Source organism: Cygnus olor, chromosome 7, assembly GCF_009769625.2.
Source record: "Cygnus olor isolate bCygOlo1 chromosome 7, bCygOlo1.pri.v2, whole genome shotgun sequence".
Classification (NCBI taxonomy): domain Eukaryota; kingdom Metazoa; phylum Chordata; class Aves; order Anseriformes; family Anatidae; genus Cygnus; species Cygnus olor.
The window spans coordinates 6,998,751-7,012,208 of record NC_049175.1 but is presented as its reverse complement, the minus strand read 5'-3'; the positions used below and the strand labels follow the sequence as shown (position 1 = coordinate 7,012,208).

General features: G+C 37.3%; 1 protein-coding gene across 4 annotated transcripts in view; it reads left to right on the top strand.

Annotated features, from left to right (window-relative positions):
• OGDHL (oxoglutarate dehydrogenase L) overlaps nucleotides 1–13,458 on the top strand; it is a 56,548-nt gene that overhangs the window by 23,927 nt on the left and 19,163 nt on the right. For 3 of the 4 annotated variants that reach the window (XM_040564022.1, XM_040564023.1, XM_040564024.1), the window contains exons 7-16: nucleotides 1,304–1,450; nucleotides 2,046–2,136; nucleotides 3,008–3,187; nucleotides 3,566–3,694; nucleotides 4,091–4,270; nucleotides 4,531–4,683; nucleotides 5,266–5,368; nucleotides 6,106–6,234; nucleotides 8,697–8,847; nucleotides 11,241–11,368. In XM_040564022.1, coding sequence (XP_040419956.1) covers nucleotides 1,304–1,450; nucleotides 2,046–2,136; nucleotides 3,008–3,187; nucleotides 3,566–3,694; nucleotides 4,091–4,270; nucleotides 4,531–4,683; nucleotides 5,266–5,368; nucleotides 6,106–6,234; nucleotides 8,697–8,847; nucleotides 11,241–11,368 — 1,391 coding nt within the window. Of the gene's footprint in view, nucleotides 1–1,303; nucleotides 1,451–2,045; nucleotides 2,137–3,007; nucleotides 3,188–3,565; nucleotides 3,695–4,090; nucleotides 4,271–4,530; nucleotides 4,684–5,265; nucleotides 5,369–6,105; nucleotides 6,235–8,186; nucleotides 8,338–8,696; nucleotides 8,848–11,240; nucleotides 11,369–13,458 lie in introns of those variants that run through there. The other variant, XM_040564025.1, reaches the window with a different exon arrangement.

Below are 13,458 nucleotides of genomic sequence, written 5' to 3'. Positions count from 1 at the left end.
GAGAGATGATGATCGTGTAGTCTGGTCTGAGCATCTTCTTACACCTGTGCAGGGTCAAGTCTTTCCAAATTCCCCCTTCTGTCAGCAGCTGCCTTTCATCAGACTTGCTCCTTGCTGGGTACCGAATACATGCAGCGGCAGCAGAGCTGACTGCCCTTCTGAACTCACACTGGCATATGGGGGACTTAGGAAATATTGTAATTTTACACACTTAGTGACAGCCTGCCTCAAATGATGAACTTTCTACTTGTGCAGTACTGGCTTAACTGGCAGCTACAAGGAGAAGGAAAACGGTGTGTTCGACCACCACTTTGGTTTGCCCTGTAGGGCCTGCTGCTCACATAGGACCCCGCTTTCAGTTTATATGAACTGGCATAACCTCACTGACTTCTGAGGAATTATGGCAGCATATTTTAGCTGAGGATCTGGCTTGTTGCTTAGATGCCTGAATTGTAAAGGCATTCATGGGTTAGCGAAGGAGAGTCTTTCATTTTGTTTACAATTTCATCCTAAAGAGGTAAATGTCATCATTCTAAGTGAGGAGTAAGCCAAATACTAATGGATTATGGCAGTGTTATAAGCCCAACATTGCAAAGATGATGTAACTAATACAGTTATTTTCATGAAGATGTATTCTGTTTGCATTTTGTATCTCCAGGCTTTACAACATATGACCCTTTCAGCATTTGTTAAAAGGTACTTTTTAACCACTTGTATTGCCTCTGGCCCAAATGCGTTAAAGAATGAAAAAGCAGAGAATTGTCAAAGATGGACATCTATCCCCAGCTGCAGCTGAGGCAGACATTCCAGTGTCTTTGTTCTTGGCATGTTACCAGCCGGTGCCTCACATAGTCTGTGGAGCTCTGTCATTGAAATAGGCATGCTTTCTGCTCCTGTTTTCTTCAAGTATTTGTTACTTCCAGCAAATACAGATTCTCTTGTGCCTTTTTCAATTCATAGAGGAGACTTCTTTGCTGGGGAGGGTTATACATTGGAACGAGCGGAGTTTAACTTGGGAAGTGAATTTTGTCTGAGGTGGAGACTCTCCTTCCCATCTGAATTGTTTTAAAGTTGTGGTAAATATTTCTCAGATGGAGGAGGAAGACTTAATTCTGTCCCAGGTCTTCTCCACCCCCAGCATGTGACTTTCCACCAGAGGGCTATAAATGTGTATTCACAGATGTTTTAGAACAGGGTAATGCAATTTTACTTGATAAAAGATTTTGACAATACTTGTTACATTTTCTTAATGCAAACACTGTTTCTTGTTTCTTGTTTTTTTTTTTTTTTTTTTTTGATGAAGATTTGAAGATTTCCTTGCTCGCAAGTGGTCTTCCGAGAAGAGATTTGGTTTGGAAGGATGTGAAGTAATGATTCCTGCACTTAAGACCATCATTGATAAATCCAGTGAAATGGGAATTGAATATGTTATAATGGGGATGCCTCATAGGTAATGTCAATGGAAGCCCCGCAGTGAATGGACTTGCATTTTAAGACAGGCTTTAAGTAGTAGAATTTTATTAACAAAGTTGATACTAGAGAAGCTGGGGAAGCAAGAGATAGTTATAGTGATTAATGGGAACACAGAACTGTAACAGTATATCAGTGAGAAGCTACAGGCTTCACAGGTGAATGCTAAATGAAACTGACTTCAGTGTACTTTCAAGCTGAAAACAAGTGTAGCAGCAGCCATGATATTTACCCCATTGAGTCTAGAACAGAGAAAGCTGGGTGAGATAGTCTCTCTTACTTTTGCAGTCTGTCTTAATTATTAATGTTATCATGTTAAAATTGCTAGATAGCTACAAAATTATTTTTTTATACTTGGATAAGTAGGTGTTATGGGCTGTCAGTGGGAATGCATTGGAGAAACTTTGCAATGGGATGGAGAAGGGTAGAATGAAGGATTTGAAGTTCAGGAGTTTAAAGTGAACTTCTGAATTGCAAATTTCTGATGGAGGTGGTGTCTGTTTTTAAAAAAAAAATTATACTGTTAATTCTGTTATTACAATTTTTGAGGCATACTTGTGTTTGGATTTTTTTAGAGGTAGGCTGAATGTATTGGCTAATGTCATCCGAAAAGAGCTGGAGCAGATCTTCTGTCAGTTTGATCCCAAACTTGAAGCAGCTGATGAGGTAAGATGTTTCTTCAATACATCTACATAGAGTGATCAATATTAAAGGTAATTTTTAGTCATTTTAGGTCATAGTTATTATCATAATAGCATTATCAGCTGCTGAAATGCATTGTCTTTTTCTCTAGTTTGAGAAATATGATTTGAAATTAACAAATTTAAAGACTATACTGTAGCTGTAACATGCAGAAGGTGTCTTAGTTATAAAGCCTAAAGGATGATTGTAGATAAGTCAGTTCCACATCATATAACAGAGTTTGTAATCTTTAGGCATCTTTCTTTGTTTTATGTATGGGAAATGGGTATCAATTCTGTAAGTATTTGTGGCTTCACACTGGTAACTAGCTAAGCTCCACCACACCACTCTCTCATGCCACCTCCTTAACAGAACAGGGGGAGAAAATATGATGAAACAAAAGCTCGTGGGTTGAGATAAGGACACTCACCAATTACCATCACGGGCAAAGCAGACTCAGCACAGGGAGATCAATGTGATTTATTGCCAGCTAACAGCCTAGAGCAGTGAGAACTAAAAGCAAAATAAAAACACAGTTCCCCCTTTCCTCCCTCTTTCACTCCCTCCTCCCAGGTGGCTCAGGGGAACATGGAAAGGGGGTGCTGGTTAGACCATAACACTTCATCTCTGCTGCTCTGTCCTGGTCACTCTCTTCTTCTGCTCCTCCCCAAACTGATTCTACCTGGGCTTATGGCAGTCTGGAGTTCCTCACGAACTGCTCCAATATGGGTCCATACCATGGGATGCAGTCTGTTTGTGAAGTCCATTTAACAGAATTAAGCAGAATTTTTAGGCATAGTTAGATACAGTTTGTATGAATAACATTCCTGAGTTGTGACTACATCTTGCATGTTAGGGATCTGGGGATGTAAAATATCATCTGGGAATGTACCATGAGAGGATCAACAGAGCAACAAACAAGAAAATCACTCTGTCCCTGATGGCTAACCCTTCGCACTTGGAAGCAGTTGATCCTGTTGTGCAGGGGAAGACAAAAGCTGAACAGTTTTATCGAGGGGATACAGCAGGGAAAAAGGTAAGGGTTGTTTAATGTTGCAGTAAGTCTTACTGGTACATTTTAAAGTATTTTTAATAAAAATAATTTACTGATAATTTTGTATTGCAGTCTTCTTCCATTTCTGCTTCACAGAAGGGATATAGCACCCATTGAACTAGATAAAGCTTTTAACATGTTGCCTCAAGGGTAACTTCAGGAAGCAGGCTTAAAACTTACCTCATTTGGGAACTCAACAAAGGCAGCAGAATGCTGACAAGTCTATGGTTTATTATAAAAATACAATTCTATTTTATAAGCACTACAGAAACATGGAGTAGAGAAATCCTGCTGAGAAGCTTAAATTTCAGTTTTGCTTTTAAATATGTGTATGTTTGTGTGTATTATCTTCCCTCTTAGGTTATGTCCATTTTGTTACATGGGGATGCTGCCTTTGCAGGACAAGGTGTGGTGTATGAGACATTTCATCTTAGTGACCTTCCATCCTATACCACGAATGGCACTATTCATGTTGTTGTCAACAACCAGGTAATAAATAGAGCATTTTCCAATCAATTTGTGTGCCAAGTAGTCGCTAGTGTATTTTTTTATTCTTGTTTCTTAGCTCGATGCACTGTCCCCTCTATTCGTTACAATGGCTAGGATGTTCCTGAAATGATTGTAGTATGTAGTAACTCTGACTGGATAATATTTTACCAGCTACATTTGTTTCATTCAGTTTGTAACAATTAACTGAATTAGGTTTGCTTTGTTTAGTTTTTGAGGGAGCAAAGAAAAAAAAAAACTCCTGTAAGTAGCCAAAATGAAAAGCCTAAGACTACTGCTGTGTAAAATGACTGTCAAGTGAAAACATCAAGCATTCAAAGCAAAGTAGAGGGAGATGCCCACATCATCATTTTAATGGAATTTTCTGGAATTTTTTAGATTGGCTTCACCACAGACCCTCGTATGGCACGTTCCTCTCCATATCCTACTGACGTTGCTCGTGTAGTCAATGCTCCCATTTTTCATGTGAATGCTGATGACCCTGAAGCAGTGATGTACGTGTGCAGTGTAGCTGCAGAGTGGCGAAACACATTCAATAAAGATGTGGTTGTTGACTTAGTAAGTCTTGGGTTTCTTAACTTTTCATTCTGTGCATTTATGTACCATTCTCTTAGTTTTTGTGTCTTAGAAGACCCAATAAAGAAACATAGTTTGATTTCAATGACCTTTAGTTTCTTAATTAAAAAAAAACACACACAACCCCACAAGAATCCATGAATGTTTTTATACCATAAGTCTAAATCTCTGTAGAACTATGAAATTTAAAAAGTTCATTTTACGTCTTTCTTTACCAACAGAAACCATCTTTCCATTTGTAGGTTTGTTACCGTAGGAGAGGGCACAATGAAATGGATGAACCGATGTTCACCCAGCCTCTGATGTACAAGCAGATTCATAAACAAGTGCCAGTGTTGAAGAAGTATGCTGACAAACTGATTGCAGATGGGACTGTAACACTGCAAGAGTTTGAGGTACAGTATGTCAACAGAGTTGAAGGGAACTTACAAAGCTGTTAGTAGGAAGACACAACTGTCATTGCTTAAAAACCTTCCTCCCCTTACTGTGATTGAGTCTTCACCCTTTGACACTTTGTTTCAATTTGGTTTTCATGTAAAATACAAAGTTTTACAGCTTATTGCCATGGAGGTATTACTTCAGTAATTTTCTTAACTTAATTCTTGCTGTATGATGTAATTAGGAACAAATCCCACATAAATGTACATAAGTGTCCCTATAACAAAGGGACTGAAAGTGCTATGAAATATAGAGTAGAAAAAATTTGGCTAAATTCTGACATTTGTAGAAGGTGATTATGTGTGAATGAATCCTGTTTCAGCAGCGAGATGATATTTGAATGCTCACAGGTACAACTGTAGGTTCATGTTGATCACCTTGTAGAAATGGCAATTGTATCCAGCAATAAAGAAATAAAAGCAGTTTAAGCTTTTTATTTCCTTGCAAAAATTCATCTGCCTTGCTTCAGAGATAACTGAATGGTAGATATCATCTGTAAGATAAAAGGGTGTTTAAAAAAACAAGTTCTTGTTCTACAGGAAGAAATTGCAAAGTACGATAGAATATGTGAAGAAGCATATACTAGATCTAAGGATAATAAGATTCTACACATTAAGCACTGGCTTGATTCACCTTGGCCTGGTAAGAACTGTGCTTTCATATATCCTAGTGTTAATATTATTGTGCTTTTAGTTTGAGTGTTAAGTCTAGTACTCTTAAATGTACGTCAGTGAATGTTTCTTTCAAATAAAGTGTGTGACTTTTGGTTTGCCTGTGTTAACAGAAAATAAAACATTCTGCCAGATCAATTTGCAAGAGGAGCCTTTCTAAAAAAAAAAAAAAAAAAAAAGTGGAAAATAAGGTGTGACTCTGAGCAACCTGGTCTAGTGGAAGGTGTCCCCGCTCATGGCGGGGGGGGGGGGGTTGGAACCAGATAATCTTTAATGTCCTTTCCAACACCAACCATTCTATCATTCTGTTCTATGATTATATGAGAAAGCACTCTCTTCGGTTTACTAGAGGGGTGTTTTTCCTATAATATTATCTTTGTTCCTTTGGGAAGAGGGAGGAGTATGTCTCATGCTCCCTTCTTGGAGGGATTGAAGTCTCAGATGCCTTTTACTGCCTGTCTCTGCCCACACAGTTGGACTTGATTTGCAGGGAGTGAAAGTAGAAACAAAACAGATCATGGTGTGCCTGTAAGATCAAGTACTCTTGTCATGCAGAAAATGGAAATGATTGTCTCTTTTTGAAAGGTGAAGAACAGATTTAGGCTGCTGCTTAGAATGTCTGTTAAGAGTTGTATGTTTTTAAATAAATTGTATATAGCATAGAAATCTCTTAATCATTCCCTGAACTCACTAGTTCTTTACTTCTAGGATTCTTTAACGTGGATGGAGAACCCAAGAGCATGTCTTGTCCTCCAACTGGCATTTCAGAAGACCTGCTGACTCACATTGGCAATGTAGCTAGCTCAGTGCCAGTCAAAGACTTCAAAATACATTCAGGTCAGCTGGAGTCTTTGTTTCTCCTAGTGGAACGTTTCTTGCTCAGGTTTTGTATTTCTGCAAATAAGTTGCTGTTGGGCCTTTTACCAAAGAGGAAAATGCCTGTGACTTGTCTTTTATTTTACTTCTTCCACCCTAGGGGCAAGGAGAATGTGACAGTTAAGGTTTTACTCTGTTATCAATATAATATCCTTTCAATGTCACACCACTTCTGTTCCCTACCATATTAGAACAGATTTTCCTCTGAGGGAGGTAAAACTCATTGTAATGCTAAGTTAATAATCCTTTAATTCATCAAATGCTCATAAAGAGCACATTTTGGGACTAACTGGGAAGTGAGATATCCATCTCAGAAAGCACTATTAAGGTTTTTACAAATGCTAAAACCAGTGCTAATTTGGGATTCACTCAGGATGTTTTTCTTGTAGTTAGGCAAGTTTCTGCTCAGGAATAGAGCTTGGTCTTTTCAGACCTGGCAACACTGCTGGTATGCTATGAGCCTAATTTTAGTACAGCTGAATGAACTTCGTGTGGCCAAATTCAGCCAGAGTTTTCCTTTCAATTTAGCAGTTAATGTTGATGATAGCACAAATCCAGCTTTTTCTCAGAAAGTCTTAGCTTTTGGTGTGAAGAAATCTAATTCTCAATTTAGCATCTAATTGTAGTAAAAAGATAAATGTACCTGTCTCACTGGTACTTGGCATTGTGTCAGACTTCTGAGTTAATTCTTTTAATCCCTGGTCAGGTTGAAGTCTAGCAGCTCTACAGGGAACAATGACGTGTTCATTTCATGGGGAAGCATGGAGCCATTTTGGGGATCTTTTTTTCTATTATTGTCTTATAGGGAATGTATGGAGGATCAAGAGAGAGAACTTTTTTTTTTCTGGGTAAAATTTCTAGATAATCTTTCATCTCCAGAATCATCCATTGAGGAATAAAGTGTGTCTGCTGTAGATGTTCCATGAGTTTGTGTTCCTTTGGCACAACTAAGCACTGCTACAAGCAATGAGAGTAAGGCATTCCTAGTTATCAATTGCAAGCACGTTGAGCGCATACAACTAACAGGTGTACTTTAAAACTCTTTTACATGTTTGCGCACTTTGGTGATACTGATAAATTTGAAATTATAGTTAGCCAATAAAATTTAGTATTAGGCATTCTAATTAAAAAGGTAAGTCAGCCTCTATTAACTTGATTAAATCCTTGACTCTAAGTAATATTTGCCAGTACATGAGATAGGTTCATGCTTCTTAGCATAAAGCATTCTTCCTGGGTAAATAGTTCTCAAACTTTGGTCTGCTAGATTCTTTTATGCAGTTTAAAAGGCCATGAGAGAGAAAATTTGGGGATAATTAGAATTGGAAGAGGATGAAGTACCTTTGAAGTACTTTGGCCTTCTACTAAGAAAAAAATGGTTTAGTATCTCCTTGTCTTTCAAAAAAAATTGGAAGACTATTTTGTTTTATCAACTGCTTAGTATGTTCTAAAGAAGAGATGGTTTTCAAGATTTTCTTGTTTAAAGTGAGACAATTTCTAAGAGAATAGTTTTACATGGAGAGGAAGCAGGGTGATTTTTGTAAAGATGGGGAAAGTTAACAAAGGGAAGAATAGGAAAATAACAAATAGAACAGCTTGCCAGAAGCATCAATGCAGATGTGAAAATAAGGTGGTGTCAAGTGACACTGAATTCAGTAAGCTTATGTAACTTCAGAGCTGGAAGCACCTGGATGCAACTTCAAAGTTTTTTTCGTACCCTTTGAAAGTCACAGTGTTGCAATTTATACTTTGGTGAGCCAAAACACATCTTCACTGTAAAAAAAAAAAAAACAAACAAAACAAAACAAAACAACCACCATTGCTTACCAACTGAAAATCCATTGGCAGCTGCTACAATTTCCTATTTGTCTGATATTCATCATATTGATTAATTCTGCTCGTTTCTCTCTTTGTAGTATCTCCAGAATCCAATAAGACAAATGCCAAGAGAAAATGAGAGTGAGAAAGAGAGAAGAACTCAATAGATGACATTTTCAGTCTTTTACAAAACAGTACTTGGTGCTAGAAATGTGAAAATAAATATTTAGGAAGAAGTATTTGACCATGAGTCATTTTAATTGTCCTCAGTAGTTTCTGACAGCCATATCTTATTTTCTTCTGCTAAAACAAGGTATGAACAATATACAACCCTTTGCCTTGGAAGCAAGTTATTTTACTTTGCTAGCAGTTCAGACCTGGAAGAACTAATATGATCAACAAATTGAATCTGTGTTTAACTTGGCTGCAGTTATTCTGCATTTGATGAAGACAGTAGATCAGCAACTAAGATTTAAAGCATCAATCTAAGCTTGATGGGTTTTCCTGTTCTAGCTTACTGTAGCCAGTGGGGAGAATGGTGAATGTAATATGAATGCCAAATATCTCTAAAGTAGGTCCATTGATTTCTTATCTTTATCCTAATGTAGGACTTTCTCGGATTTTGAGAGCTCGCTTGGAAATGACCAAGAACAGGGTTGTTGACTGGGCCTTAGCAGAATACATGGCTTTTGGCTCTTTTCTGAAAGAAGGGATCCATGTCCGACTAAGTGGACAGGATGTGGAGAGGGGTACTTTTAGGTGAGTACTGAGATAACTCTTAAAAGCTGTCCCATACTTAAAGAAACACATTTGCAATTTTTAAGGAATATGCCCTTTTGAGGGAAGGGGAAAGCTGATACTATTCAGCATCAATCTTAATGTCATTGTTTCTGACAGTCGATCTCCTGTGTCTGTAAACAGAGCATTTTAAAGAATAGTAGTTAAGGTAGAACAGAAGTTCTTAGATATTTTCTTCCTTACATGGCTGAAAAGTGGAAATTATGGAAATTATTTTTTTCTGCTTTTCAAGTAAAAATTCAGCCACATTCGACCTAATTGCTGAGAAGTATGAGCAGAGGGTATTTGCTGCTGCAGATTCTGAAGTGTTTAAATACCACTGCAGTGGTGGCTGCTTGGAGCTCTGGTATCCTCTGAGAAAATATCTTGCCAGTTGGCAAAGCTCTTCTAAATGGAACCAGATCCTTTGTACTGAAACTCTTAAAGACTGTGGAGCATGAATGAATGCTGAATCTGATCACTTGGTAAAATATATACAGTTCTGCTGCCTTACCTGACTCTCCATGGAGTAAAATCTTAATGATGTATTTAATTGAACCCTTTGATGCGAAGCCCATCGCTGGGGGTGAATGAACGTGCAGCTGCACTATGCTTCATTGTTAATGCGTGCAGAAAAAAGAAATAAATCTTGGTGTCTGTCTTTTGTGGTGCAGTGCTCTGTGGTGCGGCTTTTCTGTGCTGAGCTTCATTTGGTATCAAATCCTTTGGGCTTTCTTCTTTTTTTCTCCCATTCTAATGGTAATTTAACACAATCCTTCAGACAAGACCTCAAAACAAAACTGAAAATCAGGAGATTCTCCCCTCCCAACCTCCAATTCCTCATCCTCCTTGATTTCAGTACCAGGGTCTTGTAAAGTTGTGAGCACCTCCTGGGAGAGGAACACGTGTTCATTGTTCAGCAAGCTAACTACCTGAGTCAGGTGCGTGCTTAGTCAACTCTAACACACACCTATAGACTTGTCTTAGGAATACCAATCCTTTCTATTCTCAGTTCTCTAACTGGTGCAAGAGGATTTTCCTGAGCTACTGTCCAGACTTTCTCAATGTTTTAAGATGAAAATAGTTGTGCTCACAACAATATAGAGAAAACAAAAGCCAAATAAAACAAATAAATAAAACAAAAAGCTATTCAGAGGGGCAAAAGCTAGCTGAGGATTACTGTGCCGTCTGGATTTTATTATTCAGTCTTTAAAAAAGGAGTAAAAAGCTCACATAACAAGAAAAGCTTGATTTATATATATATGTATATACATGTATAATGTCAGTAAAACTGACAATTTTGTAACAGCAAAATCTGACTTTCATATCTGTGTATTTCTGGCTGTCCATCTATGCTCATCATAATCACCTTTTGCTGAGGAAACACAAAACTGAATGTTCAAGAAGTGTATTGCCTGTCTAGGCCTTTCATCTTTGTCTGAATGACGAAACCAAAATGGTAGTGTCGAAAATTATTTCTGCTTTAAAAGCTGTTTGTGTGTGTGTTTGTTTTCCTCTTTCTGCCTCTCTCCTTGTGTTGGTCTTCAGAGATTTTCTTTTCCTGGTCTTATTTTGTTGACTTCTAAATAGATTTCAGAGCTCTTCTGCTAGCATTCATTATAGCAAAGGGAAATACAAAAGGATTCAGTCTTCAGTGTTGGCAGCTATACAACACACAGTAGTTGTTACTAGTATAATAACTGTCCTTCTGTTAGCGGTCGTAAAGCTGGACATATTGGTGTGATTCACTCAGTTAGTCTGCTCAGAGAGTTAATGGATTACAGTAATTACTTCAGTCATCTTTGTTTTCATAGTGCTCCTTGGTGCCCCATTCTAATGCTGATTAATGCTGTTCCAGAGAACTGTAAATGGTGTGAATGGAAATAGTAGGAAAGAGGATGCAACTGCATCACGTCTTGGCACTCAGATCAGATTAGATTATATTTTTGGCATAAAAAGCAAACAGTTGTCTTAAGGAAAAAAATAATAGAATTTGCCAGGAAGGCAGAGTGGAACATTTTGATAACAATTTTTCCTTCTGTTTTTTGGCTTTTATCAGTCTAATATGTTTTATAACACCCACCTGACCCACCTAGCGGCCAACCCTGTTCTTCCAGTAATGATGAATTTTCAGTTTCCTTGAGTGCTTGAGAACCAGCCTGGATAGTCAGTGAAAGTCCTTAATGGTGCAGCAATTCTATTTAGACAATAATATTGCTATGTTTCAAACAAACTAGGGCGTTGTGTAAACCAGAGATAATTCTGTTGCTTGTGTACTTTCTAGAATTCATTTTTGAAGGTTTATCTTTGAAAGTAGCAATGTTAAAGCCCAAAGGTTTCATAGCTAACAGATTTGTTTCAACAATTCTTTGCAGCCATCGCCATCATGTGCTTCATGATCAAGAAGTTGACAAGAGAACGTGTGTTCCCATGAACCACCTCTGGGAGCAGCAGGCCCCCTATACTGTGTGCAACAGCTCCCTTTCCGAATACGGTGTCTTAGGTATGTCTTGGGGTAATTATTTGAGATTTGCTGAAGTTTTAATGGGTCTCAAACAAAACATTGGAATTGATGACTGCTAATTAAGAGAATCTGTTTCAGGTTTTGCTTTAATGAGGTTAAGCCTCCTGGCTTACAAAGTTTTGCTTTGTTACTTGAGTTTGCCAAACTTTAAAACAAACAAATGGCTCCTTCTGCTAGTGGCATTTAAAAATGAACAAACTCTGCTTTTGTTATATTTCAATATTACTGCATTTGTAACAGTTTACGAAGAGCCAGGATGTACAGAACATCTGTCCTGTATCATGAGCCAGGATCTATGGAACAGAGGCCTAAAATCCAGCCAAAATGCCTACGTTAATTTCCTCTCCTGCTCCGCCACCTGAAAACAGTAATTCTGCCAAGAGATTAAAGGAATTTGCCCTGTTCATTATAAATTTTGCCCACTGTTGTCTTGTCTTGAAGGGCTTTTAACAATTGTAGTATAAACTTTAAGCCAAACTTATTTGTTTTCCTACAGCGTGCTGTGATTAATCTCTTGATTTTAATATTTTAGCATAAACTAAAAATTAGATGGGGAAAAAAATCGAATTCTTTTTTTCTAAAGTTTTGAACGTGTTGCCTCTGGTATGAGTAATATGAATTTGCAGTTTTCAACGTGCTTTAAGTGCAAAACTTTCTACGCTTTCCTTATGGTGCATACACCTATTTACTTAGGCTGCTTAGAACCTGCCTGCACTTCAAAACATACAAACTGAGAGACTTAAGTAGCTTCTGTTAGAAAAGGTACAGAATATGCTAGCATTGGTCTCATTAGTATTCAAGAAGAAATTACATAGTAACGATAGAAGATAAGTTAGGTATAAGAGAAGCACAGCTCAATGAGGAAGAGCATGTGGGGAAAAAGCTTTGAAAGAGTTACATATGAGACTAGTATCGAAACTCTCTCTCTCAAGTCCTGGCATCTCTTAAACAAGCATTTTCACAGGCTACAGTTGTTAGATTAAGTTGAAAGTAACCGTCTGTTGTGGTTGATTTTGGCAATGCTGGAACATATACTTAATGCTTTAACAACAGGGGAGGAACTGTCAACGGGTCACTTCATAACAGATATAAAAATCTATCCTAGTGTTATCTGAACTACTACTCTGCGCTGTATTGGGAAAACAAATCCTTGTTACATGTAGCATTGATCATAGTGGATTACATTTTTGGTACTGGAAGACATTTTTAACTTCACAGTGAATGGATAACTTCACTCTGACATGATGAGGGTGGCAAGAGGAATGTTGAGCACAGAACAAAGGCATCTAATAATTTATCAAAGTGTTATTGATTCTATGGGTAAATAATGAAATACTATTTCATATCCAATTAATAACTTATAAAAAAGCAAAAGATGAAACATTGTAATAGATAAAAATGGTAATTTATAACTGCCTCAAGGTTCCAGAAATATTTGATCACAGTCATTTTTACCTATTGCTAATAATATTAAAATTAAAATGGTATAAAACAGCATAGTTGGAGCATGGGCTGACGAATTGAGATTTTTAGGTATTTTTCTTAGCTCTTTGGCAGAATTGGTGTGAGCAGAACTTTGTAAGCTAATATATAACATTTACATGTAAACTCTAAATAGGAGAGTGCAAGAGTGAATGTGTATAAACATAAGAAAAAATATTTGGCATAGGTAGAAAGCAAGAATTTAATTTCATAGAATCATTCTTTGTTGCTGTTCTTATAAAAGCTGTTCCAGTTTCCTACTGTTTCTCACAGTTTTGGTCAGAGATTTCTTAATTTGAGTGTATTTATAGTGTTGCTACAAATTTTATGGGCAAGTCGGTTGTAGGTTTCTGGTTTTGTTTTCTTACGTTCAAATAATGTATCCACATGTGAAAGTGACAAAGTGACAGGTGTCTGAATATCGTTGAAATCTGATACAATTCCAGAAATTACATCTCAGTTGATCAGTCTAGGAAGCCTGGTGTTGATATGGTGTGAAGGGTAATTCTTATTGCAACAATTCTGTTTTTTAAAAATTAACCAACTGAGCTCCTTTTCTCTTTTTCCTTTTTCCTTTTTTTTTTTTA